The 25,479-nt window shown below is 48.4% G+C and overlaps 1 protein-coding gene across 7 annotated transcripts in view; it reads left to right on the top strand.

Moving 5' to 3' along the window:
* The window catches only part of Prkag2 (protein kinase AMP-activated non-catalytic subunit gamma 2), a 366,379-nt gene that overhangs the window by 263,202 nt on the left and 77,698 nt on the right, over positions 1-25,479 (top strand). For all 7 annotated transcript variants that reach the window (XM_060374088.1, XM_060374089.1, XM_021657793.2 and 4 more), the window contains one exon: positions 14,995-15,209. In XM_060374088.1, coding sequence (XP_060230071.1) covers positions 14,995-15,209 — 215 coding nt within the window. The remainder of the gene's footprint in view (positions 1-14,994; positions 15,210-25,479) is intronic.

A 25,479-nucleotide genomic window follows, 5' to 3' on the forward strand; every position in this document is an offset into this window, starting at 1 on the left:
CGGCGCCAGCCCTGGCCTTCTCCTGCTTGCTGGGCACGGCCCTCCCAGGAAGGGGGGTCTATACTATGGTCTATGTCTCATGTTCTCACATGAAAGTGTGTTATGGTTTCCCCAGATTGCCGCACACCTGGAAAACTGGGACACACCTCAGGAGGGACAGTAGCTCAGAGCCCACTTGGGACCATCTAACACCCTCTCACCTGCTCTGATGCTCTGAGCCCAGGGCCTGGAGTTTGGGGTGGTCCAAGGCAGTACCTGTAGGTTAAAGCTACCTGCCAGGAGGAGGTTCAAGGTAGGACTATCAGGAGACCATTCAGGGGACAGGAGGACAGCCCAGCAGTAAGAGTAGTTTCTGTTCTTGCAGAGGACCCAAGTTTGGTTCCCAGAACTCATGTGATGGCTCACATCCATCCATAACTCCAGTTCCAGTGAATTGGACATTCTCTTTTGTCCTCCACTGGTTCCACTCATGTGCTACACACGCACACATGCAGGTAAGACACATAAAATCAAACTAAATATTTAGAGAGGCAGGGATAACTTGAGAAGTCACACTTACAGGCAGGGGCTCCTGTGGCTGCAGTGGAGAGAAACTGCCATCAATGCTTCTGAATCAGTTCAAATAGCGGCATGACCAAAAGGGCAGAAAAGGACAAGGTACAATTTCAGATTTTACAAGGCGTGTTCTAGGAACTTCAGACAGCAGGTCCCAGACAGATAACACTCTGGTTTTCTACTGGCTCCTTCCTACCCTGTGTTCCTCTGGCAAGGGTCTATTACAGTCTGAACAGTTCTTGTGGTTTGACCAGTAGGCCCATAGCTGGAGTTGTGGTTTGGGAAGATTTTGGAACCTTTAAGACACAGAGTCTGGCTGGTAGATGTGACCAACTAGAGACTGGCCTATAGGTCTGTAGCCTTCTTCTGGCCCAAGTGCTCTGCTTCCTAATTGACCAAAATAAGAACAAATCATGACGCAGCCTGACAGAGCCTGCTAGCCATGGTGCTTTCCCTGACAAACTGTGAGCCAAAAGTAAGTCTCTCCTTTCTTAAACTGCTTCCCCCAGGGATGTTGTCATAATGATGAGGAAAGTAACAGAGTTCCTCTGAAGTCTCAGGTTTGGTTATTCAGACTTGCAGAGTGGGCACCGCTGCCACTAGAAGCTGGCATGGTGAGAGTTAAGTCACTGGTAGGAGAGGCTCCCTGGGCACGTTTTGCTGACCCCTTGGCGCACACTTTCTAGAAGCCAAGCTTTGGGGTTGGAAATATCCTGAAGTTAATTCAAAAACAGAAGGAGCAAGGACTGTGTGTGCTGGGGTTCACGTGTGAAGCATTACTGGTCAAGGGGTCCTGGGACTGTGCAAGATTAAGAACCGCATCTTGGGACTATGCAGGATATGGCTCAGTTGATGGAATGATTTCCTGGGCTACACAAAGTCTTAGGTTCAGTCCCCAGCACTGAATAAAACCAGGTGTGGTAGTGTGTGGTTGTCATCCCAACACCAGGGAGGTAGAGGCAGAAGTATGATTTCAAGGTCATCTTTGGATGAGTAGAGGCTATCCTGAGCTACATGAGAGACTGTCAAGCACACGCACAGACACTGTCACAAGTGAGAGGGAGGGAAGGAAGCTGAAACCATGAGACTGGTTCAGAATGAGGAATTCCCAGAGAGGCCAGAGAGAGAAGAGCATCCTCAGTGCAGTGAGGGAGTACCGCATGGGGTTTCCCACTCAGCCAGGAATATTCTAGAAAGTTTATATTTGGAGGCCTAGTGGCCGCTTGACCTTCCTCAGGCTTGGACCCCACTCAGCAGGATCAGTTCCAAGTTCTCCCACAACACAGCTCTGTTGCTTTGTGCCTGGCTACACTACGCACCCAGCCGTGCTGTGGCCATTGCCCGAGTGATACTGTTGTAATCAGATATCACAGAGAAATCAAGGTTACAGTGACTTTTCTGGTCCTGGGTAGGCAGCCAGTCTCCGTCTAAGAACACATCTGAAGGACATCTGTGACTCCAAGAGTGACCACAGAAGACCTAGCCAGAGCCACAGCCTTGCACAGAGGCTCCCACAGCCTTGCACAGTGCTTGCATCTGTGCAGACATCTGCCCAGCAACTGCCTGGCCTCAGCTTGGATTGCCGCCATCCTCGTTACTGACCCTGATAGCCAAGATACTGGTACAAAATTACTTGTGATGTCCTCTTCACTTTGACTTTTAAAAAATGCCCCTGCCTCTTTGCACGGGCATATAATTTAATATAGCCTACATTTTCTTGTTGTAAAGCTTTTCTGTCCCTGTCAATGCATCATTCTCTGGAGAGCCTCCTTCCTTTTGTGGTTTGGACTGACAGTGGTTGTAACATCTGTGTCTGAAAGCTTTGCCGGCACAGGAGGGATGCCTATGTAGCTGTGTGACTGACGTGGGCTCTGGGCTGAAGCTTCACCTCTCGGCCTAGATCTCCTCCATCATTGCAAAAGGAGGTGATGGGAATGAACTGACAGGATGCCCAGCAGGTAAAGGCGCTTGCTTCCCAAGCCTAACGACCTGAGTTTGATCCCTGCCTGGGACTAGGCTCACATGGTGGATCAACAGTTCCTGAAGTTGCCCTCTGACCCCTACATATGCACTGCAGCATACATGTACACAAATAAAGGTAATTGGTTTTCTACATAGATAATGAGAACTGGGAAGCTGTCTCAGGTGGTGAAGTCTTTGCTATGCAAGCATGAAGACCTGAGTTCAGATCCCAAATCCACATTTTAAAAAAAAGAAGAAGCAGGAAGCCAGAAGCAATAGTTCATGCTCATACTCTCAGTCCTGGAGAGACCAGCACATCTCAACTGACCCTACAGCCAAGACACCTTCTGCTCAGTGTGTGACATTGAGCTCTTTAGGGACAGACATTGGGAACGGTCCAGACCAGTGGTTTTGCATGAAACCTTTCCGTGGGAGACAGGCAGAATGTTTACCAAGTTCAGTGGGAAAACTTATGGAGACTTATCAGAGATCTGTGACCTAGAACCTCCTAAAGACAGATCACCACCAGCCTGGGATGCACCCAGACCCCATACATGCTAGAGCCAGACCTTCCTCAGGAGCAGAAGCACACAGCTGAGCATGCTCCCTCCCCGTGACATCCCTGACCACTGAAGCCATTAAGTCTAACTCTACCCCAGTTGAGTTAAAGCCCAGGAGAGTGTAAGCAAGGAGACACCAAGAAGGACCTAGAAACCAACAGCCCAGCTCAGACCTCAAGGTCAAGCCTGTACCTGGGAAACACCAGGATTCCCCTTGAGTTATCCACTCTGTTGAACCTGCGCATAGCCCAGGCTAGTCCCTTTTCAGCCAGCACTGGCCAGTCAGTCAGGGTGCCAGGCAGCAGCTGTGTCTGCTGAGGTGTGAAACACTTGTCACCTGGACACAGCCTGGCTGCAATCCGGCCACCTCGCTGCCCAATGTGCCTGAGCTGGTAGGGATAGGGATGCATTCTGCAGCATGGCAGGTCTGCTGAGCAGCCGTGGGGTGCTGGCTTCCACTGGGAGGTCAGCAGAGCGTGTTGTTCAGGACCCAGCAGGGGAGAACCCAGCTGCACAGGGCAGAACCAAAAGACCTTCAGGGCCCGAGATCCACAGGCCTCATGTGTGGTTTGGTTTTATGTCAACCTGACACAGGCTAGAATCATTTAGGAAGATTTCTCAACTGAGGTTGAGAAAATGCCTCCACCACATTGGCCTGTGGGCAAGCCAGCCTTTGGGAGCATTTTCCTGGTTAATGATTGATGCGGGTGGGCCCATCCCATGGGTAATGTGGTGCCACCCTGTGCCGGTGCACAGAGTTGTATAAGAAAGCAGCTAAGCAAGCCGTAAGAAGCACTTCAGTGAGTAGCATTCCTCTGTGGCATCAGCTTTTAGTTCCTGCCTCCAGGTTCCTACCTGTATTCCTGCCCTGCCTTTACTCAGTGAACCGTGACCTGGGGTACTTACGCCAAATCAACCCTTTCCTCCCCAAGTTGCCTCTGGTCAGTGTTTTATCACACAATAGAAGCCTAGCTAACATAGGGGTGGAGACTATAAATACGATTATTCCAGTACATTATTAAAATGCAGCTTGACGGGGTAGGTCTTCTTTGTGCCCCAGTTTTGTTGCTTTTTCATCAAGAAAGCACAATGGGTTGATGTGAAGAGTTGAGATAAAACAAACAAACAACAACAACACTGAAGGTCTGGAGGAATGGTGCTAAGATCAGTTGGGGATAGAAATGCTCTCCCACAGGTCTCCACTGTTTGCCCTGGAGTCAACTGCCTTTAACACTCTTTTGTGTCTTCAGATGTGTTAGTAGCATTTGCTGACCTATGATCCTAGTGAGGCACGCTGCTTTATTAAAAGTCAAAGCATGCTGCTGCATCCAAGCTTTGCCGCCCTTGTGTGTTGCTCTTCTAAGACTGCCTCACTAGCATCTAGTTGATGCCAACTATGTGTCTGAGGAATACATGTTTTGGAATAGGTCAACTTTGTACCATATCATCTGTAACTTTCTTCTGACTGGTCATATTGCACTATAGATAAAGGCACCCTAGGTAAAGAGGTTCCTGGGAGTTCTGTTCTGTGTCATCTCCTTTTGTTTTCATTAAAATGTAAACACCTCCAGGGAGAATGATGGAGCAATGAATAGTAATTGTGCACAGATTATCCTGGCCAAAAAGGACCCAGATCCAAGCCATGGTCCTTAGCCTTCATAGTGTTGGGATTTGGTTAGTGAAGAGGGAAGCATAGAATTCTATGAAATACATACAAGAGATGGTCTGTGTTTTACTGTGTGGTCCCAGCTGAGGGACTTGAACTGTCACAAGGCTAAGGGGGCCTACAAAAATCATCAAGGGAGAAAAGGAACATAATCAGGAAAGAACATTGGTACTGATAGGTGATACATGAATCTAACATCTTTTCTTGACCTATGTATTAAAGATATTTATAATGCATGAGAAATATATACCACTCTCCTCCCTTTTGTTTTATTTAAATATATATTAGTGAGAAATTTTTAATCTGTAATTCTAAAAAATGAGTGAAGATGCCAAGGAGCTGTTGTTTATGTGGTCATAAGTGTCTCTATCCATTATATTAGAAATTAAACCTCAGGACCTGTAAAATACTGATTCATTTACAAATGGCAAAAAAAAATAATGTTAAAGTGGTGTCTGTTTAGAGCCTGTAAAGGGCCCCAGAACCATGTGTGTGCCTGACACAGCAATGGCAGGCACAGGCTCCTCCCAGTCTGGAGCCAGGGATGAAGACAGGTGGAATGGGACAGGATCACTCTGGAATGCATCCCACCAAAAGCAGGCAATGGAGCAGTGGCCTAGAAGGGTGACCTAGCAACTCAAATTGTAGGTCAAAGAGAAAGAATAAAATGATTGAAGTCATGGGTGGGAGGCTGTAGTGTGGAAGACAGCCCTGGAGAAAAAGAATGTGTTAGCCTAAAAGTCACTTTGGTGTAATACCCGAGAAACAGTGTAAGTGGTCGAGCTAATGCGTAGGACTGGGCTTGTTTTATGCATTGGTTGCTTTGGAAGTTGGTTGAGTAGTTGGTCTTGGAGACAGGGTCTCATGTTTCTCAGGTCTTGGCTTCAAACTTGGTTTGCTAGTGGAAGATAACCTTGAACTTCTGATCATCCTGCCTCCACCTATCAAATGCTGAGATTCCAGGCATGCACCACCATGTCCAGTTTTATGTGGTGCTGGGGCAAAAACCAGCGCATCATGAATGCTAGCAAGCATTCTACCAGCTAAGCTGCCACCCAGATCCCTGCAGTGTGGTACGTAGAAGTGGCCCTTATGACCTGTGGCCCTTCAAATTTCTTAAACTACTGTGGATGGAATGCCAGCTTGTCTTGGAACCCCCTTAGAAGAAGGGCTTCCCAACTCCATCTTGGTTGACTCTGGCTTAATGGCCAAGGGTACCAAAAGGTGGCTGTGACCTGGACTTCCCAAAGGAAAAACCCTGTCTGCTAAGGAGGAAAGACTGCTGTACCCTCATGATACTAGGCCAAGGGTCAGGGGAGCACAGGGTGGCTGGAAGTGACTCCTCCCAGAGTCAGTCAGATGGTCAGAGACAGCTAAATGGATTTGGGTTCCTGACGAGCTGCCCTTTTCCTGGGATCTTTTATTAAGGTGCCTACTGACTATCCAGCACACAGTTGTTGGTCATTCTGGAGTTCTTTGCTTCTACCTCATAATCATCACAAAACTCGCTAGGATAGCTTTCATTTTCAGACAGAATCCTGAGTGTTCAGGGTAGTATGGCCGCAGACCTGCTCATTTTTAAGTACTAACCTAGACACGGAGCTCTGACTCACCAGAGGCCACACAGCTAGGGACTGAGGGTTGTTCCAGAGCTCAGGCCGACCTCCACCCTCAACAGAGAAGGCTGGAAGCTGAGGTTGCATCTGTAAGAACAGGGAACAGGGACGTTTAGCTGGATTCCAAACTGCCTTTTCAAAGAGGAGTGGTGGTGGTTTCAGAGCCAATAAGGAAAAGAGGTCAAGGCCTGCCTAAGCCTAGGAGCATGCAAAAGCAGAAACCCATGCCTGTCCAGGAGAGGGGTCAAGAGAGCTGTTGCCTGGGGCCAAGGCAGGTGGCGAGAAGGGAGAACTGCTACACACTCACTTCCTCCCATCTCCAATAGGAATCTGTGATAGCCCGGGCAGTGCGTCCCCTCCACTCCTGCAGGGCGGCACCTGAGGGCAGCACCAGGGCCACCAAGCTGGCATGCCTGCCTTTGACGTCCCACAGTGCAGGGTTGAAGGGCAGTGTGGGAGGACTGGGTGACGATTAGGCCAGAGAGTCACCTGGAAACAAGGTTAAAAAGGACAACAGAAGGGGCTGGAGAGATGGCGCAACAGTTAAGAGCACCTCCAGAGAGGTCCTAAGTTCAATCACCAACACCCCTACGGTAGCTTACAACCCTCTATGGTGGGATCTGATGCCCTCTTCTGTCATGCAGGCACACATGCAGATGGAGCAGTCATATGTATAAATAAATAAATCTTTAAAAATAAAAAAAAATAAAAAAATAAAAAAAAAAAAAAACAGAAGCCAGACCACATGGCAAAGTTCTGTAATCCTGTTACCTGGGAAGTTGAGGTAGAAAAATGGCGAGCTCAGCTCCAGCCTGGGCTACAGAGTGAGTTCAAGGCCATCCTTAGCAAGCCTTGGACAAGTTAGTGAGGCCCTGACTCAAAAGTAAGAAGGCTGAGGAAGTGGCTGAGTGATAAGAGGGCTCGCCTATCATGCGCAAAGCCATAGGTTCAAATCCTGATACTGCAAATGATACAGCAGAGCCGTCGTAGTGGGAAGACACCCTATGCAGACAAACCCCAGCTGTCTGCTTCTGCAGCCATGCCCCTCAGACTCCAGTGTCGTACACATCGACTGTGATCAGGCATGGTCTGGTGATTTGTATCCCTTTGACAGTGCATGGTTCTCCAGCAATAAGGGTTTCTGCCTCTCCCTGTTTATAGCATTTTTTCCCAGCACACGTCCTATGCCACTGCTTTCCTGTGGCCCGCATCAGTATCCCCAAAACTAAGAACACTAACCAGGCCCTCATCACTGTGACACTTTGTGTTTCAAAAGGCCACACTGACAGCCCCTCACCCCAATCCATGTCAAGAGAACAGTTGTTCTTCCTCGGGACTGGCCTGTTAAATTTGCAGTCAGCAAAGTGAAGTCTGTCCCCCTTCTGTCACCCACGCATGCAAAGGCCAGTGCTGTATCATGGCTCCAGCCTGGTCCATTCACACAGAACAGAGGGAGCAGGGCCCAGGCATAGCCAACTGGGCCGCTTGGCTTCTTTGTGTCAGGGCATACGAGGTGGGCTCGCTTCAGGACCCATGGTGAGTTAGGGGTAAATGCAGGCCCAGAGCTTCTGAAGCTGAGGCCTCTGCTTCCGCCTTGCCCAGCGGTCTGGAAGGCCAGTGCTCACTCCTTTCCACTGACATCTCTGTCCTGCCTTCTTCTCCGCCCACTCTCAGCTGCAGCTCCCACCAGCAGCGGGGCCAGCCAGGCCCTGTGAAGTCACCGGCTCATGGCTCCCTGGTGTCTGGAGACACTTGCCTGGCATTCTGTGCGGCTGCCAGGGTCCACTTCTGTTCACTCACTGGCCTTATTCATGGGCTTGGCGGCAGCCAGAAAAAAAAAAAAATCAAAGCTGTTGTTCACCCTCAGAGCTGACAACTGCCCACAGCAAAACCCTTCACAAGCAGCGGAGGGACGCCTTCTCAGAAGAGACCCAACAAGGGGACCATCTGGGTTCCTTCTTAGGCTACCATGGGCATCGCCCACCTTGTATGAAAGTCATCTGCACTGGAGACCATCCATGCTCTCTAGGTGGAAGGCCCAGGCTTCAGCTGCTGCCCAGTCCTGGCTACGGGCTGGCTGCTCCCCCCTGAGCCCCTCCTGCCTCAGGGGCATGTGCATTTAACACAGGCGATATTTCGGAGGTGCGGGGTCTGCTTTTAGTTTTGCTCTTGTCCATCCCCCCCACCATACCTAAAATGGGCCTCTGGCTTCCCCTTCCTCCTGCACCAAGCTGGGCCCCAGAAGCTGCTGGGCACTACTGCTGTGCAGAACAGGCACCTGCTCTTGTGGATAGCCAGGCTGTAGTCTGTCCAGTGAAATGGCAGTAGAGAGTCTGTATAAACAGCACACACCCAGCATAGCCATGAATGTGGGCTAACACACAGTCATAAGCACACTTAAAACATGAGATTCTTTTATGATTTTATTTTGTGACTTGATTGTATGGTTATTGAGCAGGAACTTTATAAATGACAGCACCTGTCTCAACATCAAAAGGCTAGTCCAGCTGCACCTTTGGGTTGTAAAGAGAATTGAGACATGAAACAGCATTCTCCCTCTTGCCCCTTGATTTACTAATGGTCACACCAATATTCAGCTAGAAAATCACTCAGGAATGGAATGCCCTCACCAGTCTTACAGCCATGCCCCAATAACTACCGAGAAGCCCGCACCGAAGTGATGACAGTTGATCTTTAGCCCTTCATTTCCTACTAGCTGGGAGGGAAATCTGCCTGCCCACCTACATATGGAGAACACACAGAGTTCCAGGCCCAGTTTCTCCTCACCCTTTCCGTATCACTGCTTCCTGCCCTTTCTAGGCACTCGGCACCTCCAGACTCTTTCTTCTAGGCCTGTGAAGTGCCTCCCCCAACCCTCAGAGACAGTTCACATGGCTAAGATGGAATTTCACAAGATTCTGTGTCTTTGATCCTGTCCCTCTCCCTCAGTGGCATCTCAATTTATTTACAGTAAAGGAGTTTGGGAGCTGGAGTGAAAATGCATGAACTAGGCTGTTTACTTGACAGAAGGAGCGGAGAAGTAATTCAGTGTCGTCTGACCACAAGCTCCTACATCTGAAGTGTAGGTGACTGAGGGGCAGGTGAACCCAGAGTGTGTGGCAGGACTCTCCAGGCAGCAGGAAGACATTCCCCCTACCAGGGAGAAGAAGGGACATGTTTTTTATTCTAGTAAGGTTGTTCCCTGAACCCCTAAACTAGTCACACTTTCTCTATAAATGTGCATGTGAGCCTTACCCTACATCTGGCATTTCAGCTGTCCCTTCACCTCATACCTTTCCCTCCCTCACCCTGCCATGCTCTGTATCTAGAATGCTCCCCAGTGACCCACGTGTTGAAGGCTGGGTCCCCTACTTGGTCCTGGTGGGAAGTTTAAGCAGTAGGGGCTAGGCATGTTTCCTTGAGGGAAATTGTGGCTCCTTCATCTCTTTGTACTTCTGTCATGTGACATGGCCATGAAGTAGGCAGTTACCACACACTTTTGTCATACTGCACCACCACTGGCCCAAAGCAGCATGCCAACCCATCATAAACTGAACCAAAAGCCAGGGTAATCCTCTTCTCCTGTTAAGTCAGGTGAAATGACTTATGAAATAATGGGTATATGTTAAGTCACAGAAAGCTGCCTGACACAGCCTATGGAGTCACTGTGCATTTGTGTCCCCGTGGGAGTTCCTGGCTCAGGGAGGAAAGCAGAGCAGAGGTGGGGCAGGCCGGGTGGAAGATGAGAACATCTCGTGGCCTTAGAGTCAGCAGAGTATTCTTGAGGAGGTAAGAGAGTTACCACCCACATCAAAAGGAGGGTAACTATCCCAGCAGAAAAGGCCATTCTGTTGCTCCTCACCCACGAAGGCTCAGTCAAAACTAGCAGTGCTCCTGCGCCCTTCCACCGCGAGCCTTCTCTCCTGGCCTCTGTAGATGTGCGTTAGAATCTTCCAGCATTTGCACAAGTAGCCTACAAAGAATCAGGACTATGGGAGAAGCTTGATGGCTCGTGCCTCCCTGAGCCCTTTAGAGCAAGCTGCCTTCCTTGAGTGTTAGCCAATCATAGGACCAGCATCGAGTTTTCCCTGTCTGTGAGGCCCCTCACACAGCAGTGACTGGGCCTCTTCCGGGGGAATGGTGTGAGCAGATAGCTTCTTGCAAAGATGGACAGACAGAGATGTAGAAACAGAGAGGAAAGGAGGGAGCCTTCCTCTGCAGACAGCAGTCAGCTCAGGATGACAAGGCCCTGGTGGAAGCTGCACAGAGCTGGAGAGAGGCTAGGGCATGGGGTGGGCAAGAGCATGGCTTCACAGCTGCTCATAGAAGATCAATGGATAGAAAAAAAGCAATTTTCAAAATACATAATACATTCCTGTGTAATTACCTTTTTTGTTGCTATGACCAAATGCCTGAGGAAAACAGTGTAAGGAATGGTCTGTTTTGGCTCACGCGAGGGTGTAGTCCATTGTAGTGGGAAAGGTATGGCAGCAGGGGAAGGCAACTGGGCACATCCAATCTGCAGTCTGGAAACAAAGCGAATGCTGATGCACACGCTTCCTCTTTTGTTCAGCCTGGGACACCCAGTCCATGGGATGCTACCCACAGGTCAAGCTCTCTGGAAAACTCCCAGAGATATGTTTCCATGGTGATTCTAAATCCAGCCAAGCCAACAGTGAAGGTTGAACATCACTGTACCCACATTGTAAAGCAGGGGAGAAGGGAAAGGTGTCAGTGAACAGCTTTCCCTGTGGTTGTCCCCTTCCCTGGAGATAGCTGATGTTTCTGCATCCTTCCGGGGATGCTGCGGACGTATGCAGATCGGCAGGATGTGAACACTGTCTATAAAAATCCTCTCCCCCTCCTTAGAAACTCCAGATGGCATCATTCCACGCCAAAGGTTCTCTGCCTCTTCTACTTGCCAGCTTCCTCACATGGAGAGGATGGCGAGGCTAACCGCTTCCTGTCATGGCACCACTCCTTAAGCAGTTGGGATGTGAGCTGTCCTGTTAGAATTCGCAGAGTAGTGACCTCAGACGCTGGGTGAGGAGGAGCAGCTCTGAGGAATAAACCAACGTGTCTGCCCGTGTGAGCATGCCCGTGTGAGCATGCCCGTGTGAGTGTGGGTGTGTGTTCATCTGCGGAGCTGCAAGCAGGTGTGGGTGTGCGTGTGTACTCAGAGGACTGCCCTGGGGTTGCTCTTCAGGGGGCATCCACCTTGTTTTAGTTTTGTTTGTCGGTTGTTGGTTGACGGGTTTGTTGAGACAAGGTCTTTTGCTTGGCCTGGAATTTTCCAAGTAGGCTGGATGAGCCCTGGGATCCTCCTGTCTCTGCCTCCCAAAACTGGGATTACAAGTACACATCACTCTGCCTGTTTTGTTTGTTTATTTTGTTCTCTTTTTAAGTGGTTTCTGGGGATCAAATTCTGGTCTTTATTCTTACAAAGCAAACACTTTCCTGACTGAGCCGTCGTCTCCCCAGCTCCACTTCTGTAGTTCTGATCGGCAAAATGACCTCCTGGAGGGGACCGGAGCTCCACAAGGAGAGCAACAGAACCAAAAACTCTGAGCCCAGGGGTCTTTTCTGAGACTGATACTCCAGTCAAGGGCCATTCATGGAGATAACTTAGTACCCCTGCACAGATGTAGCCCATGGCAGCTCAGTCTCCAAGTAGGTTCCCTAATAATGGAAACAGGGGCTGTCCCTGACATGAACTCAGTGGCTGGCTCTTTGATCAGAGGAAAACAGTGCAGCCAGTGCTGATGAGATCTGACAGGCTAGGGTCAGATGAAATGGGAGGAGGAGCTCCCCTATCAGTGGACTGGGGGAGGGGAATGGGAGAAGAGGAAGGGAGGGTGGTATTGGGGAGGGGATGAGGGACAGGGCTACAGCTGGGATACAAAGTGAATAAACTGTAATTTAAAAAAATTAATTAATTAAAAAACATTTATAAACTAAAAAAAAAAGAAAAAGACCTCCACAGAGGTACTCTGTGTCTTTGAAAATGTGTGTGGGGATGTGAGTTGGACCAGAAAGTCCGAATGGAGACTAGGTGGGTTTCTCTGTGTAGCCTTGGCTGTCCTGGACATGCTTTGTAGACCTGGCTGGCCTCCAACTCACATTGGTCGCCTGCCTCTGCTTCCTAGGTGTTGGGATTTACCAGCAGCAGCCCAAGGAAATTTTGTCTGTGGTCCATGGACACTGGCTATCAGTGCTTTCTGTCACTGTGGGCCAAGAAGGAGTTGGAGATCACTGGGGACTGGCCCTGTTGTGACACATGAAAACCGCTGTCCTTCATTGCCTTGCCAGGGAAGAGCTTTAGAATATGTACATGACACAGGTTTTTTTCTTTGTTTGTTTTTAATCCTGCCTACCTGGCCCACCCTGCTCTGTTGAACCCCATCAGCCCCCATCCTGTGCCCATCAGAGGTTAGGCATGCCCACAAGGGAAACGCTTAGGCAATACTGTATTGTGGGGGCATTTGGGGAGACCTGCTTGAGGCTTAATAAAAGACGTGGAGACACCTTTATAGTTTAAAGCCTTTTGCTGGGGCAGACTCTCAGCTACTATCCAACTAACCTCACTTCCCAGGCATGGCATCCCCGCCACCTGGCTCTGTCTGTTTACCTCCCTGCTTCATTCCAGTCCATGCGCCTGCCTCCTCTTGTCAGGTGGATCTGTTCCAGCCTTTCTGCCTCTGCCCTCCTGCCATCAGCTCTCCCCTCAGCAGGGCTACCAGCTCTTTATTCTGCAAGAAGCTACGTTTCAGTCTGAACCAATCAGCAGCAGGACAATGCTTGATCCACCTCTTTGGGTTGCCCTTTGGCACTGAAGGCTGCGTGACATTTACCACCAGCAGCTTGCTTTTTAAAATGATAATCTCAGAGACTCAATTTTGGGCAGATGAGGAAGGACAGGCATTTACATTTAGAAGGCTTGTAATGGGCTATTGAGAGGACAATGCCAAACATTCTGCCAGTACCACGTGGAAGACTTGTTCAGCCACATAGTAAGTTCAAGGCCAGCCTGGGATATATGAGACCCTATCTGAAAGAAAAGCAAAAGTCCAAAATCAAGGCATAGGCAGTGCCGTGCCCCCTTCATAGTATGCAAGGGCAGGGTCTGTCCCCATCCCTTCTGGCCTCTGGGGTTGCCATCCATCCTTGCCTTCTCATATTTGTGCACAGATAGCCCTCTGCTCCAAGGATCTGTAGCATATTCTCTCTGTCTCTCTCTCTCCCTTTCTCTCTCTTCCTCTGTGTGTGCGCGCGTGAGCACGCACGCATGTGCACACGCATGAGACGTGTGCATGCACAAGAGCACAACATGTATGCATCTGTATCCCTTTCTTTCTTTTTTTTTGAAATTTTTTGTTATTTTTTAGAGTCAGGGTCTCACTGTGGAGCCCTGGCCGACCTGGAACTCACTACGTACAGTAGCCTGGCCTCAAATTCCCAGAGATCTACCTGCCTCTACCTCTGTCTCCTGAGTGCTGGGACTAAAGGCATGTGCCACCATGTCCAAACACCTCCTCATTTATGAGGACATTCACCATACTATATCGGGCCCAGCCCATACCGACAGGACCTCAGCCAAACTTGATTAACCTGAAAAACCCCTGTATCTAAATAGAGCCACATTCACAGTACTGGCCACTAGTCTCCAGTATGTCCTTCCAGGGATACACTGGAAGGACATACAGTTAACTGTATATAACATATAACAGTTAACTGACAATGTAATTGGGAATACACAAATGATGGCTGTCTGTCAAAAACAGTTTCTGGGATTGCAGGAGCCCTGGAATGTGAACAACATTTATTCTGGCAGATTCATGTCCCCAGTCCCCATGCAGCCTTTTATGATAGCCCCTCTCCTACCGCTCCCTTCTCCTGTCCATCTAAAGCTCAGCCTCTTTCTGGCATGTACTTCACAATGTGTTCCTAAGACAAGACTGTATTGCCAAGAATGTTTACATCCCGCATCTCTTGTGTGCATGCGCACATGAGTGTCAGAGGACCTCCCTGAGCATCACCAAGTAGGTGAGGCTGGCTGCCCGAGCCCCAACGATCTGCCTGCCTCTGTTGCCGCTCTCCAGTGCTGAGAGCATGTGTAGGAGCAAGCCTCACTCTCTCCTGTGGACTCCAAGCTCAAGTCCTGTGCTGGCAAGGCAAGCACTTTCCTGTTCACCCATATTGTCCTGTGACTTCTGCAACAGTGACCTTGGTTCTGCTGAGCTCTCTGCATCTCCCCGTAAGCAACCTCCATCAGTATGGCTCCATGGTGTTTGCCGTGGCACATGAATGGTGGGGAGAGGGAAGAGAGCAAGCAGTATTGACCAAGGGGGGAGTGAGACCATGTGGAAGGGTAGAAGAGGCAAGCCCTGATGACACCAGGACTCTATGAACACCCACAACAAGGGGCCCTGCTCACACATCAGCCTGGATGGTGAGGGCGTTTCTGATCCCTGAACTTCTAAGAGGCTGTGAATGCACTTATTAAACTCTTGCCTGGTTTTTTTACATTTACTCTTTCAGGGTTGTTTTTGTCAGAGGAAGATATGGGCTCTCAGGAGGAGAGAACCCTCTCCCTACCAAGGCCACACCTCTAATGAGCTCTGTCATTTCCCTGCAGCCTCCAGTGTCTCCTCCTCTCCGTCAACACCCACCCAAGTGACCAAGCAGCACCCATTCCCCCTGGAGTCCTACAAGCAGGAGCCTGAACGCCTAGAGAACCGTATCTATGCTTCCTCGTCTCCACCGGACACCGGCCAGCGCTTCTGCCTGGCCTTCCAGAGTCCAGTGCGGCCTCCGCTGGCTTCCCCCACACACCATGCTCCTCTAAGAACCGTAAGTCGGAACCTTCTTCCTGGGGCTGGGCTGGGCTACAGGGGAGAGGACGGTGCTTCCCCACACCAGCCGAGGCCTCACACTGCTAGCATTTGTGAATTGTGCTGTCTTAAGTCACAGGCTGAGAAAAACATGCAGGGGGCAGGTGACATGGTAGGAATCAGAGGAGAAGCTGTGCCATTCTCTCCCCTGGGAGCATGGGGAGGAGAAAGTCTGTTCTCTCTGCTTCTTAAGACCCGTACCTTGGATGCACCAGTTGGATTTGCCTTGACTAGGTTGTTAAACTGTCACCAGTAAAGCAGAAGAAGTTTAAAAAGAAAGACAGGGATTATGTTCTAAATGTTTAAGCTCTACCATAAACTGACTTGATGTAGGTTCTTGGAAAGTTAGTCACCTGGAGGGATGGGGGACAGCAGGTCTTTGTGGCTGTCGGAGGATTAGCTGAGAAGGTCTGGATTGTTGGTGGAAGAGGACAGATTCCTCCCACACATAGATACTATCCAAGCGTACATAGTGCCCCAAGCGTGGAGTCCGTCCCTACTGGCGCTAACCTGTTTAGTCTGAGTTAGGTGCTCTCAGAGTCATCTCTGAGCCCACAGAGGACACGCCAGCATAGATGGAGCCCTGCCATTAAGTCGTGTTGGTTTTTCTTTTCCTTTCTTTTCTTTTGTTTCTGGGGCGGTGACAACAAAGCACAGGCTGCCACTGGAGAGTGGTTCCAGGCCCCCAAGGGTGTGGGATCCTTGTGGGCTCCATCCCTTTATAAAATGGCATGGCTTTGACAGACACACAGGTAATTTTTAGATTTTTAAAGCCTCTTTGGATAGCACAGTGTCAGCTCTATGCATCATTTAGACATCTGGACAAAAATGCATATCTACTACAGAGACAGTCTTGTTTCAAATATTTCCAGTCTGCAGTCCGTTAAATGGACAGGTTCTTTACCTGTGGAGAAGAAAGCAAGTACCCAAACACACACTGCGTTTCTACATGGTTCTAAAGCTAAAAGCCCAAAGTGAGTGTTTGGGTGGGGCTGCTTCCAAAAGCTTCCTTTCTCCCCTAGCTTCTGAGGTGGGGGGCTTTTCTAGATCCTAATTCCACCCCCTAAGCCACCTTCCCCCTGTGTCTGCTTGTGTCCCAATGTCCCTCTTCTTAGAACACTAATCATCTTGGATTAGAGTTCACCCCAATGGCTCCCTTTAACCTGGTAACAACCACAAAGACCTTATTTCCAAATAAGAGTTCCACTCACGGGTACTTCAGTTAAAACAACAACATATTCTCAGGGGACACTGTACAGCCCACAACAGTTGATATCCTTGGGGAGAAAATGTGTTTGCCAAGCAAAAAAACATACCATGACTGCTCCTCCATTTACTCAAAAGGGCTTTAATTAAAGGGTGCTTGGCAGTGTTCATTTGCATAGCAAGGGTTAAACTGCCAGACACTGTCTCTGTCTTCCAGAGCTTACATGCTTACTGGCAGTGTATTAAGTAGTAGTTGGGCAAATAGCTGAGTCAGAGTGGAAAGTTGATGGCTGGAATAATGACTGGAGCTGACATAGTACCAGATGAGCTGAGCCTGGAGTTTAAATAATCAGAGAGACAGAAGAGAAACTTCCAGAAAAAAAATGACCCGTAACTGCCTGGAACTGGGTGTCAGTCAGACACTGGCTATGGACAGGGATAAACCCCAAGGCTGTCATCCTGAGTAAGGTAAGCCGGACAGCAAATGACAAATACTTCATGGTCTCACTTACATAAAGTTCCTGTCCTTTTCATAGAAACAGAAAGTGGAGTGCTGGTTTCCCAGGGGCTGAGGGGAGAGAGTGACATTTTCTTAAATTACATTGGAGGGTGGGGTGTCGTATGTGTGTCAGAGCGTTGTGCAGAGGTCAGGTGACAATTTTCCAGTCTCTCTTCTTCCACCGTGTGGATTTCAGAGATAAAACTCAGGCCCTCTGGCTTGGCAGCAATCGCCATTACCCACTGAACCATCTCACCGGCCCTGGGTGACGTTTTTTAATGGAAGTTTCCCTTTGGGAAGATAGGACAGTCTTGGAGATGGATGTCATGATAGCTCATGACAGTGTGGATACATTGATGTCACAGAACTGCTTGTTTACAATGGCACAGCAGGATCCTTGTCCCTGGAGTTGTCTACTTAAAGCTGCAGAAAACCAGGGTGGCCACCCATGGCTCCCCACTCCCGTTTTGAAATTAGGCGTTTCAAAAGTTGGAAAAGAAGGGCTAAGGGAGATGGCTTTAGCAGGTATAGTCCAAACTACACAAACATGAGGACTTGGATACGGATCCCCAGCACCTGTGCAAAAGCTGAGCACAGCGGCCCAAATCTGTAACCCCATTTCAGACAATAGGTGCTTGGAGATGGCTGGCCCTCCAGCTGGCTGAATTAATTAACTTGAGGTAGAGCCTCAGGTTCAGTGAAATGACCCCATCTCTAATACAAAGTGGAGAGCCACAGAACAATACATCTGATGTCCACCTGTGACCTCCACATGCATGCTCACAAACACACACACAGGTATATCACACACACACACACACATCAGGAAAGGATGTCCCCACTGGCTACTTGCCACTAACACACCTAACCATCTGTAAATGTTGCCCTGGGAAGGTGGCCCCGCCTGCACTGTCTACAGCAGCAGCTGGAGCCACAGTGGGGCAGGAGCTATTTGACATTCATACAAAATGCATCCCTTTATAATTGGATCTGTTGAATGCCTTTAATTTATGTGCTGTTCCATAAGAGCTTGGCTGATTTTGTTAACTTCACTACTGGCATAATCTTTATGGAGAGATATGCACTGCTTGAAGATTTCTGGGGCCCTAAAAATATTTCAACATAATTTATCTCTGCTCTTTCCATAAACGAGGACCATGAAGATCATTTTTTCTAAAGTCAGCTCCTATGAATTTTATTCTAAAGTTGGAAAGAAGGATGAATAATTAGTCCTTAGCGAGAGCACTTATTGAAATCCTTTATTTATTTAGCAAATAAATACTGGCTGGAGGCTGTCTTGGTCAAGTACTTGTCCAGAGTGTGTGAAGCCCAGTGTTAGTCTCCGGCTAGCCTGGGTGAGGGGGTGACGTATCCAGGAGCAACACTCATGGGACAGACTATGAAACTCCCCCACTGGACCAGCAGCCCTGTGTATGACACATGGGGCTTCAATAACTAGCCACTAATTGACAAAGGAAAGTGCTTTGCCTGGAAATAGGGGTAGGAGGACTATAAAACATGCTAGAACCTGTCTACTTATTATGGGGGAGCAATCTATTCTGTCCTGGTGAGTAGAAGGCAGAACCGCTCTCTCAGGAGGGAAGAACAGCTTTGCGTTTCAGAGTGTATGTTGTCTGGCTGTAGAGATGGGATGGAGTGTGGAGGAGCAGAGGCAAGCTGGAGGCAGCGGGAAGTGGTCCAGGCCTGGTAGCAGGTAAAGGCAGAGAGAATACAGTAGCAGAGAGAGAGCTACTGGAAGGAAGAAGCAGAAGGCATTTGGAATTTGGTGAATGATTAATTCAAGGAGGAAAGGAAGAGTCAAGGCTGATTCTAAAAATGTTGCCTTGACCAGATGGAGTGGATTTGCTGGGTTGGGAGAGCAGTGAGTAGGAGTCAGGCGGCCCTGGGACAGTGAGGCACTGTGGCTCCTGAGTTTAAGGGGAAGAGTATAACTAGAATTGGACATAAGAATCCAGGACTGGAAGCATCTTAATATAAATATAAAACATTGAGGCCATGTTGCTGCTGCTGCTGCTGATGATGATGGTAAGCAGACACTCCACCACTAAGCTACTCCCTTGGTCTTAGAATTTCACTTTTGAACTGTGTCTCAAGTCAGAGTCTCTAGACCAGAGTTTGGAGTATTAGTATTAAGGGAGTAATCTCAGAAAGAGGGGAGGAAAGAAAAGACCGTAAGCCCCACGATAAGCCCATGGAAATCAAGCCCTGCCCCATGAGGTTGGATCTCCAGAACTGTGAGCCAAAATAAACTTGACTTCAGAAGCAGCTTGTGCCCAGTGTTCCATCGTGGTGATACAAAGCTGATTAATACAGAGTCCAGCATCCGGAGGGTTTGGTCTCTTGGAGGCCTCCCTCCTTGCCTACAGAGGTTTGGCTGTGTTCTCTCATAGCCTCTTCTCTGGGTGCTTGCATCCTTCCTACCCCCTCCCGTTCTTGTAAGGACCCCAGTCCTTTTGGGATACCCTATGACATCATTCAGCTTTCCTGTCAAGGCTGGGAATGGATCTGACAGCCTTGTGCCGTCTAAGTGATCACCTAGCTGCATTCCAAGGCCCTCCCTTAGCCTTAATTACCACTTTAAAGGCTCTGTCTCACGGAACACAGATAAATGAAGGATAATGAATTTGAAAGACAATTCAGTCAGATAATAATTACTGTCTGAAGCCACTGAGATATGGGGGGGAATTGTTACATGATAATAAATAGCTAACGTTCATTTCCTTGTGGGAAAGTGACCTGAGCGAAAGAAAATCTCTTTTAAAATTGTGTCAACCAACGTCATTGGCAAGATTTTGGGTTTACATAGCCTGAATACTGGTGGGGGTGGGGGTGTCTGGCTAGTCAGCTCTTCAAGGTTATTTGAGATGAATAGCTGTGTGTGTGTGTGTGTGTGTGTGTGTGTGTGCATGTGTGTGTGCGTACATGTGGGGGTGAGAGGCTGACCCAAGTTGTCTTTCTCTAGCACTCACCAGCTTATATTTTGAGACAGGGTTCCTCACCAAGTCTGCAGCTCACTGATTCAACTAGAGTGGATGGCCAAGCCCCACAGTTCCTCCTGTCTCTACCTCTCTAGTGTTGGGATTACAAGTGCCTGTATTTTATGGTGGTGCTGGGGGTTGATGGCAAATCCTCATGCTAACATAGCAAGCACTTTATGGACTGTGCTGTCTCAACACAGCCTTTTATTTTGTGCCAATCTTAAGACAGAAAAGCTTTATGCTCTGGTTTGGTCATTACATATTACGTACCTGTGGCAAGCCATCATCCTGTGCCCGTAAACACATGCAAAAATGTACCAATTAATTTTTTTTTTTTCAGACAGGGTCTCATATATCCTAGGCTGGCCTCAAACTGTGCAGCTGAGAACAAACTTGAACTTCTGATCCTCCTGTTATTGTGGGTCTGACCTACTATGTGCCTGCTTTATGTGGTGCTCAGGATCAAACCCAGGGCTTTCTTTGTGCATGCTGGACAGGCACTCTACCAAAAGAGACACATCCCCAACCCTGCATTATTTTTCGGTTTTAGAAGAAAAGCACTCTAGAAATCTATAAATATTTCAAATTGCATTACATTGAGTTTTTATGTATACTGCTTTGATTTTACATTCCTGTCTGCCACTTCAAATACCCAGTGACAGCCTGATAAGGACCTGCCTTGGAATGTGTCTGTCCAGAGATGGCAAACTAACATTTCTATCACTCGTCACTCACTACAGATTAGATGTTTTAAAAATAGTGTGGAGGGGCTTGACATTGGGTCAAAGAGTAGGAGCTGCTGAGAGGCCTAGTCCATGTGAGAGCCACAAAGCTGGAGCTTTTTTATCACTGTGACAAGATAGCCAGAGAACAGCTTTTCTCCTAGCTACCTGGACTCCTGAACTATTGGGATCCTCAGTCCAGGAGCAGAAAAGAAGGCAGCGCCCAAGACAGGAGCTCCATCCATTCTCTGAGTCTTCGAGAATCTTGCATATCATTTTCTCCAGGGTAGCTGAGTGCCAAGAATACACCAAATCTCCCTCTTTCTCTCTCTTTCTCTCTCTCTTTCTCTCTCCCTCTCCTTCACCCTCTCCTCCCTCCCTCCCTTTCTCTCTCCTCCCTCCCTTTCTCTCTCCTCCCTGCCTTTCCTTCTCCTCTCTGCCTCCCCCCGTCTCTTTTCCTCTCCATCTCTCCATACCCCATCTCTGAGTGGTGAGATTCCAGGTGTGTGCTCCCCCATCATACCTGGCTGGGAAGCAAAGTCAGGGTGTGATAGGCAAGCACTCTACCACCTGAGCAAATCCCTTCCTCCTGCCTGCTTCTCCCATGTCCCCAGGAGCCCACAGAGAAGTAATTCCCCTAAAACCGTCTTATTTGTGGGCCACTGTCCCAGGCACTGAGTACTCAGTGGTGATTTTGATAACCCCTTCCCTGAAAGTCTCCCCAGCAGGGAGAAGGGATCTCCCAGAAGAACAACTCTGGAGCTAAGGCAGTCAAGCAGTGTTCCTCCTTTTCTCTTTATAACAAAACTCACAGAGGGGGAAGGGCTTCTGAATATCCACAGGACAGGAGGCCATGCTCAGTACTATTCCAATCACAGGGATACAAAGTGGAGTAAAATAAACACAGAGATTTCCAGGATGACTTCACTCTTCTATTGAGCCAACATAGGACACATGGTTAAATCATGTCAGTCCGTGTCCTCTAACCATGGCAGCCGTCACTGTAGGATCTTCCTTGAATTTTCCATCTTAAATGAGTAACCCTGCCTACTGCCAAGAAGAGGCCGTGTTTAGGATATTGGCCTTGTATGAGATGGGCTGTTCCCTGCTGCTTATTATAGGATATTGGTGTTGTAGAGAGATGGGTGTTCCCTGCTGCTCAATATAGTGATCTCCCAACAGTCTCGCCGCTGAAGGCTGGAGCAGCAATGGCTGTCCGCCCTATCTTGGGCTGGTGGAATAGAAAGTATCACCTGCCTCAGCCTTAACTGTGTGTTTCTTATATAAGGAACGATCACAGTATATTTTACATCCGTATTTATTGCTGTATGGTTCACCATAGCAAAGAAATGGAACCAGCCTGGGTGTCCACCAACAGATAAAAGGAGAAGAGAAATGTGGTGTAAATTTACATGGTGGAATTTCATCCAGCCATGAAGAAAAATGAAATCACAGTGTTTGCAGGAAGATGGATTGAATGGGAAATTGTGTGCTAATGAAATAAAGACAAATACACTCTGCCCTGCTATGCAAATCCTGGGGTTTAATCGTGTGTGTGTGTGTGTGTGTGTGTGTGTGTGTGTGTGTGTGTGTGCGTGTGCGTGTGTGTGTGTGCGCGTGTGCACGCACGCGCTCATGTGCATCTGTGTCTGTGTCTATGTGAGTGTGTGTGTGTGTGTGTGTGTGTTTATGAGCTCATGTGCATCTGTGTCTGTGTGTGTCTGTGTCTATGTGAGTATTGTGTGTGTCTGTGCATGTATGTGTGTGTGTGCATGTGTGTGTCTGTGTCTATGTGAGTATGTATGTTTGTGTGTGTGTGTGTATGTGTGGTATATGGAACACAAAACAAACATGAGGTGAGGAAAAGCAGTCTTCGAGTGATGCTGGAGATGGAAAAAAGAAAGGAAAATAGAATATATGTGACATTAAGGAAGAAGGGGGAGGGAACCAGCAGGAGGCAGACACAGAGCCTGGAGAGTTGGGGGAAGCCCAACCAAAAACACATGTGAAAATGCCACAGTTCTTAATCCCATCACTTTGTACACTCATTTTTTTTTTTTAATTAGAGGAAAGAAGGAAGAAAGGGGTGGAGGGAAGATGGGGGAGGAGAAAATGGAAGGGAACAGAAGGGGAAGGAAAAGGAGAGGAGGAGAGATGAAGGAAGGAAGGAAGGATGGATTATAGTCCAAGCCAGGAGTGGAAGCCAAGTGGCAGGGTTACTGAGAGAATGTGAGATAGCAAAGTATGGACCAAGAGTGTGGGCTGTTGTATTGCCAGGCTTGGTGTGAAGAGAAGTGAGGGATGAGCCGGAGGGGTGGGGGCAAGGAAGGCTATTTCTGCAGTGGTGAGAGTGGCTGGTTTACAGGTCCTGTGTCTACGCCCTCTCACCCCATGCCTCTCCTAGATGGAGAAATAGAGCTTGCCTCAGACATGGACGCCGTAAGATAATTATGCACAATTACTCATTGAAGGACTCAGCTGCTAGCAAATGTGGAAGCCAAGATTTGAACCACAGCCACTGGGCTCCACAGCCATGTTCTCAGCATATTTTCACACTCTGTGAAGACAAGTGCTGAAATCTTGCCTCACCAACTCATGGTGACTCACCCTCTCAGTTTATATGCCTAAGTCAGGGCTTGGCCCACCCCGTCCCATGAGCCACATCTGGCCTATCACTCCATTCTATGAAGTTTGATTGGCACGTCCTTATCCTCCCATCTCTACCCTGTGTCATCCCATGCTAGAATCACAGCCCAGCAAAGCCTGAGGGATTTCCATGTGGCTTTTCTTCAGAAGTTTGCTAATCCCCGGCAAATCCATGCCAAAGCTTCCCTTTATACTAGTGTGCGATTAATTGTGAGAAGGTCCAGTGCAAAGGGCATGGTGAACCCGGTCCCCAGAAACACAGGAGACAAGTAGGAGAGCTTTGCTCTGAGGCGGTGAAGCCAGGCTGAGCGCTGAGTGCAGTGGGCCTGCCTCCCGGAGGCCCTGGAAGCCTGGATGACATGTATTGGGGAATTTAACTGAAGCTTGTGCCTCTTCTCCCCCAGAAGATTATAAAACCATGCAAGTCACTTCAAAACTGATGGAGGAGACTGGGTAACACGGCTAGGGAGACTGGGTGGGATTTGCATGTCCTTAGGTAAGAATGGGCTGCATTTGAAGGCAGGGACATAGATGGTCATCACAAACTTGTCACTGTCGTCTCTGTGTGATTTTTAGAGAAATTGTTACTGTTTGAATGTAGAATGCCACTCCTGTGGCTCGGTCCCCAGAATAGTACTGTTGTTAGGTAGTGCAGCCTTTACGAGGTAGAGTCTTGTGGGAAGGCCCTTAGGTCACTAGGAGCATTTACTTGAAGAAGAAAGTAGGCCCAGCCTCTTCCTGTCTGTCTTCATGATGTAATGTAAGTGGTATGACTGCCACATACTCCTGTCAGGAGCATGTCAGGAGTACATGCCTTGCCAAGGACTCAGAACAGTGGGCCAACCAATCACACTGGAACCTCCCTAACTGTGAGCCAAAACAGTTACAAGTTAATGATGTCAGATATTTTTCATAGGGATAGAAATCTAGCCAACACAAACATGTGGGCTACACCCGCCTCTAGTGAAAGGATTCCTTCAGGGGCTGGGAAACATGATCCAGAGGGTAAAGCACTTGAAAGGCAGACATGGGGACCACAGTTTGGATCCCCAGAACCTACATAGATGCTGGGTAGGTGTGGGACCCACATGTAATTCCAGCACTCAGAAAGCAGAGATGGGATTCCCCAGGCCAAACTGGCCAGCTAGACTAGTTGGGTGGGCAAGTTAGAGTTCAGTTGGCCGACCCTGTCTCAATTACATGGAGAGTAATTGAAGAAGTCTCTATGTCAGCCTTGGGTCTCCACACATGCGTTCATGCACCTACATACATACCTGTGTGCATGCATAACTGACACATGCAAAAGAAATTAAGTTTCTGAAAAGATTTTGCTAGCAACAGACTATAGGGTAGAGTTCATGAAGAAAACTAAGCAAGAAACCAGGAAATTAAGTAGCAGCCACAGGATAGCCATGGGCCGCATTAGTGCTTTCTACAGGAAAGCACTGATTTAAAAATGATTGTGTGGTAAAGTTGGCTGGGCTAAGTGCTTCCCAGTTAGGCGTCATGTGGGAGGAGGAGTGAATGTTACAGATTTTGGGCAGGAAAGGGTGAATGATATTACCATTTAGTTATCCAGGACAGTACAGTAGGTGAAAGGCAAGCTCTACTGGGCACTATTGACTGACTTTTCCTGGGGAGACATTAACGAGCGTCTCTTCACCACAGACAGCAACAACCAAAGACCAAAGAAACCACTCCACCCAAGTCTAGCTTAGTAAATTATTGAGTTTTTTGAGACGACTCATAGGAAAATGGGTGTCTCAAGGCAACCATATCAGTGGAAGGTCACTAGCAGGAAGATGACTCAAGAAAACTGCCCTGGACAGGCAACTTCAGAAGAAGCAATTTTTACCTCTTGTATAACCTTAGGAGGGGTCCTGTGAATCTTGTAATTTTCAGGAATTCTTAAGCCTTGTAGGTTTCCCTAGCTTCCAGAGCCTCTCTTCTCCCTCTAGGACAGAATGTTTTATTGGGGGAGGAAATGTTTTGTTTGTTTGTTTGTTTGTTTGTTTGTTTTCCTTTTGGAACATTTGAGATATCAGGTGCCAATATCTTTAAGTCTGAAGAGCAAGGGAGGTGGGGAACCAGAAGTTTTTACCTCAGATTAAGTCAAAGGGATCAAGACTCAGAATATCAGGAATGGATAAGAAAAGA

Source organism: Meriones unguiculatus, chromosome 21, assembly GCF_030254825.1.
Source record: "Meriones unguiculatus strain TT.TT164.6M chromosome 21, Bangor_MerUng_6.1, whole genome shotgun sequence".
NCBI lineage: Eukaryota > Metazoa > Chordata > Mammalia > Rodentia > Muridae > Meriones > Meriones unguiculatus.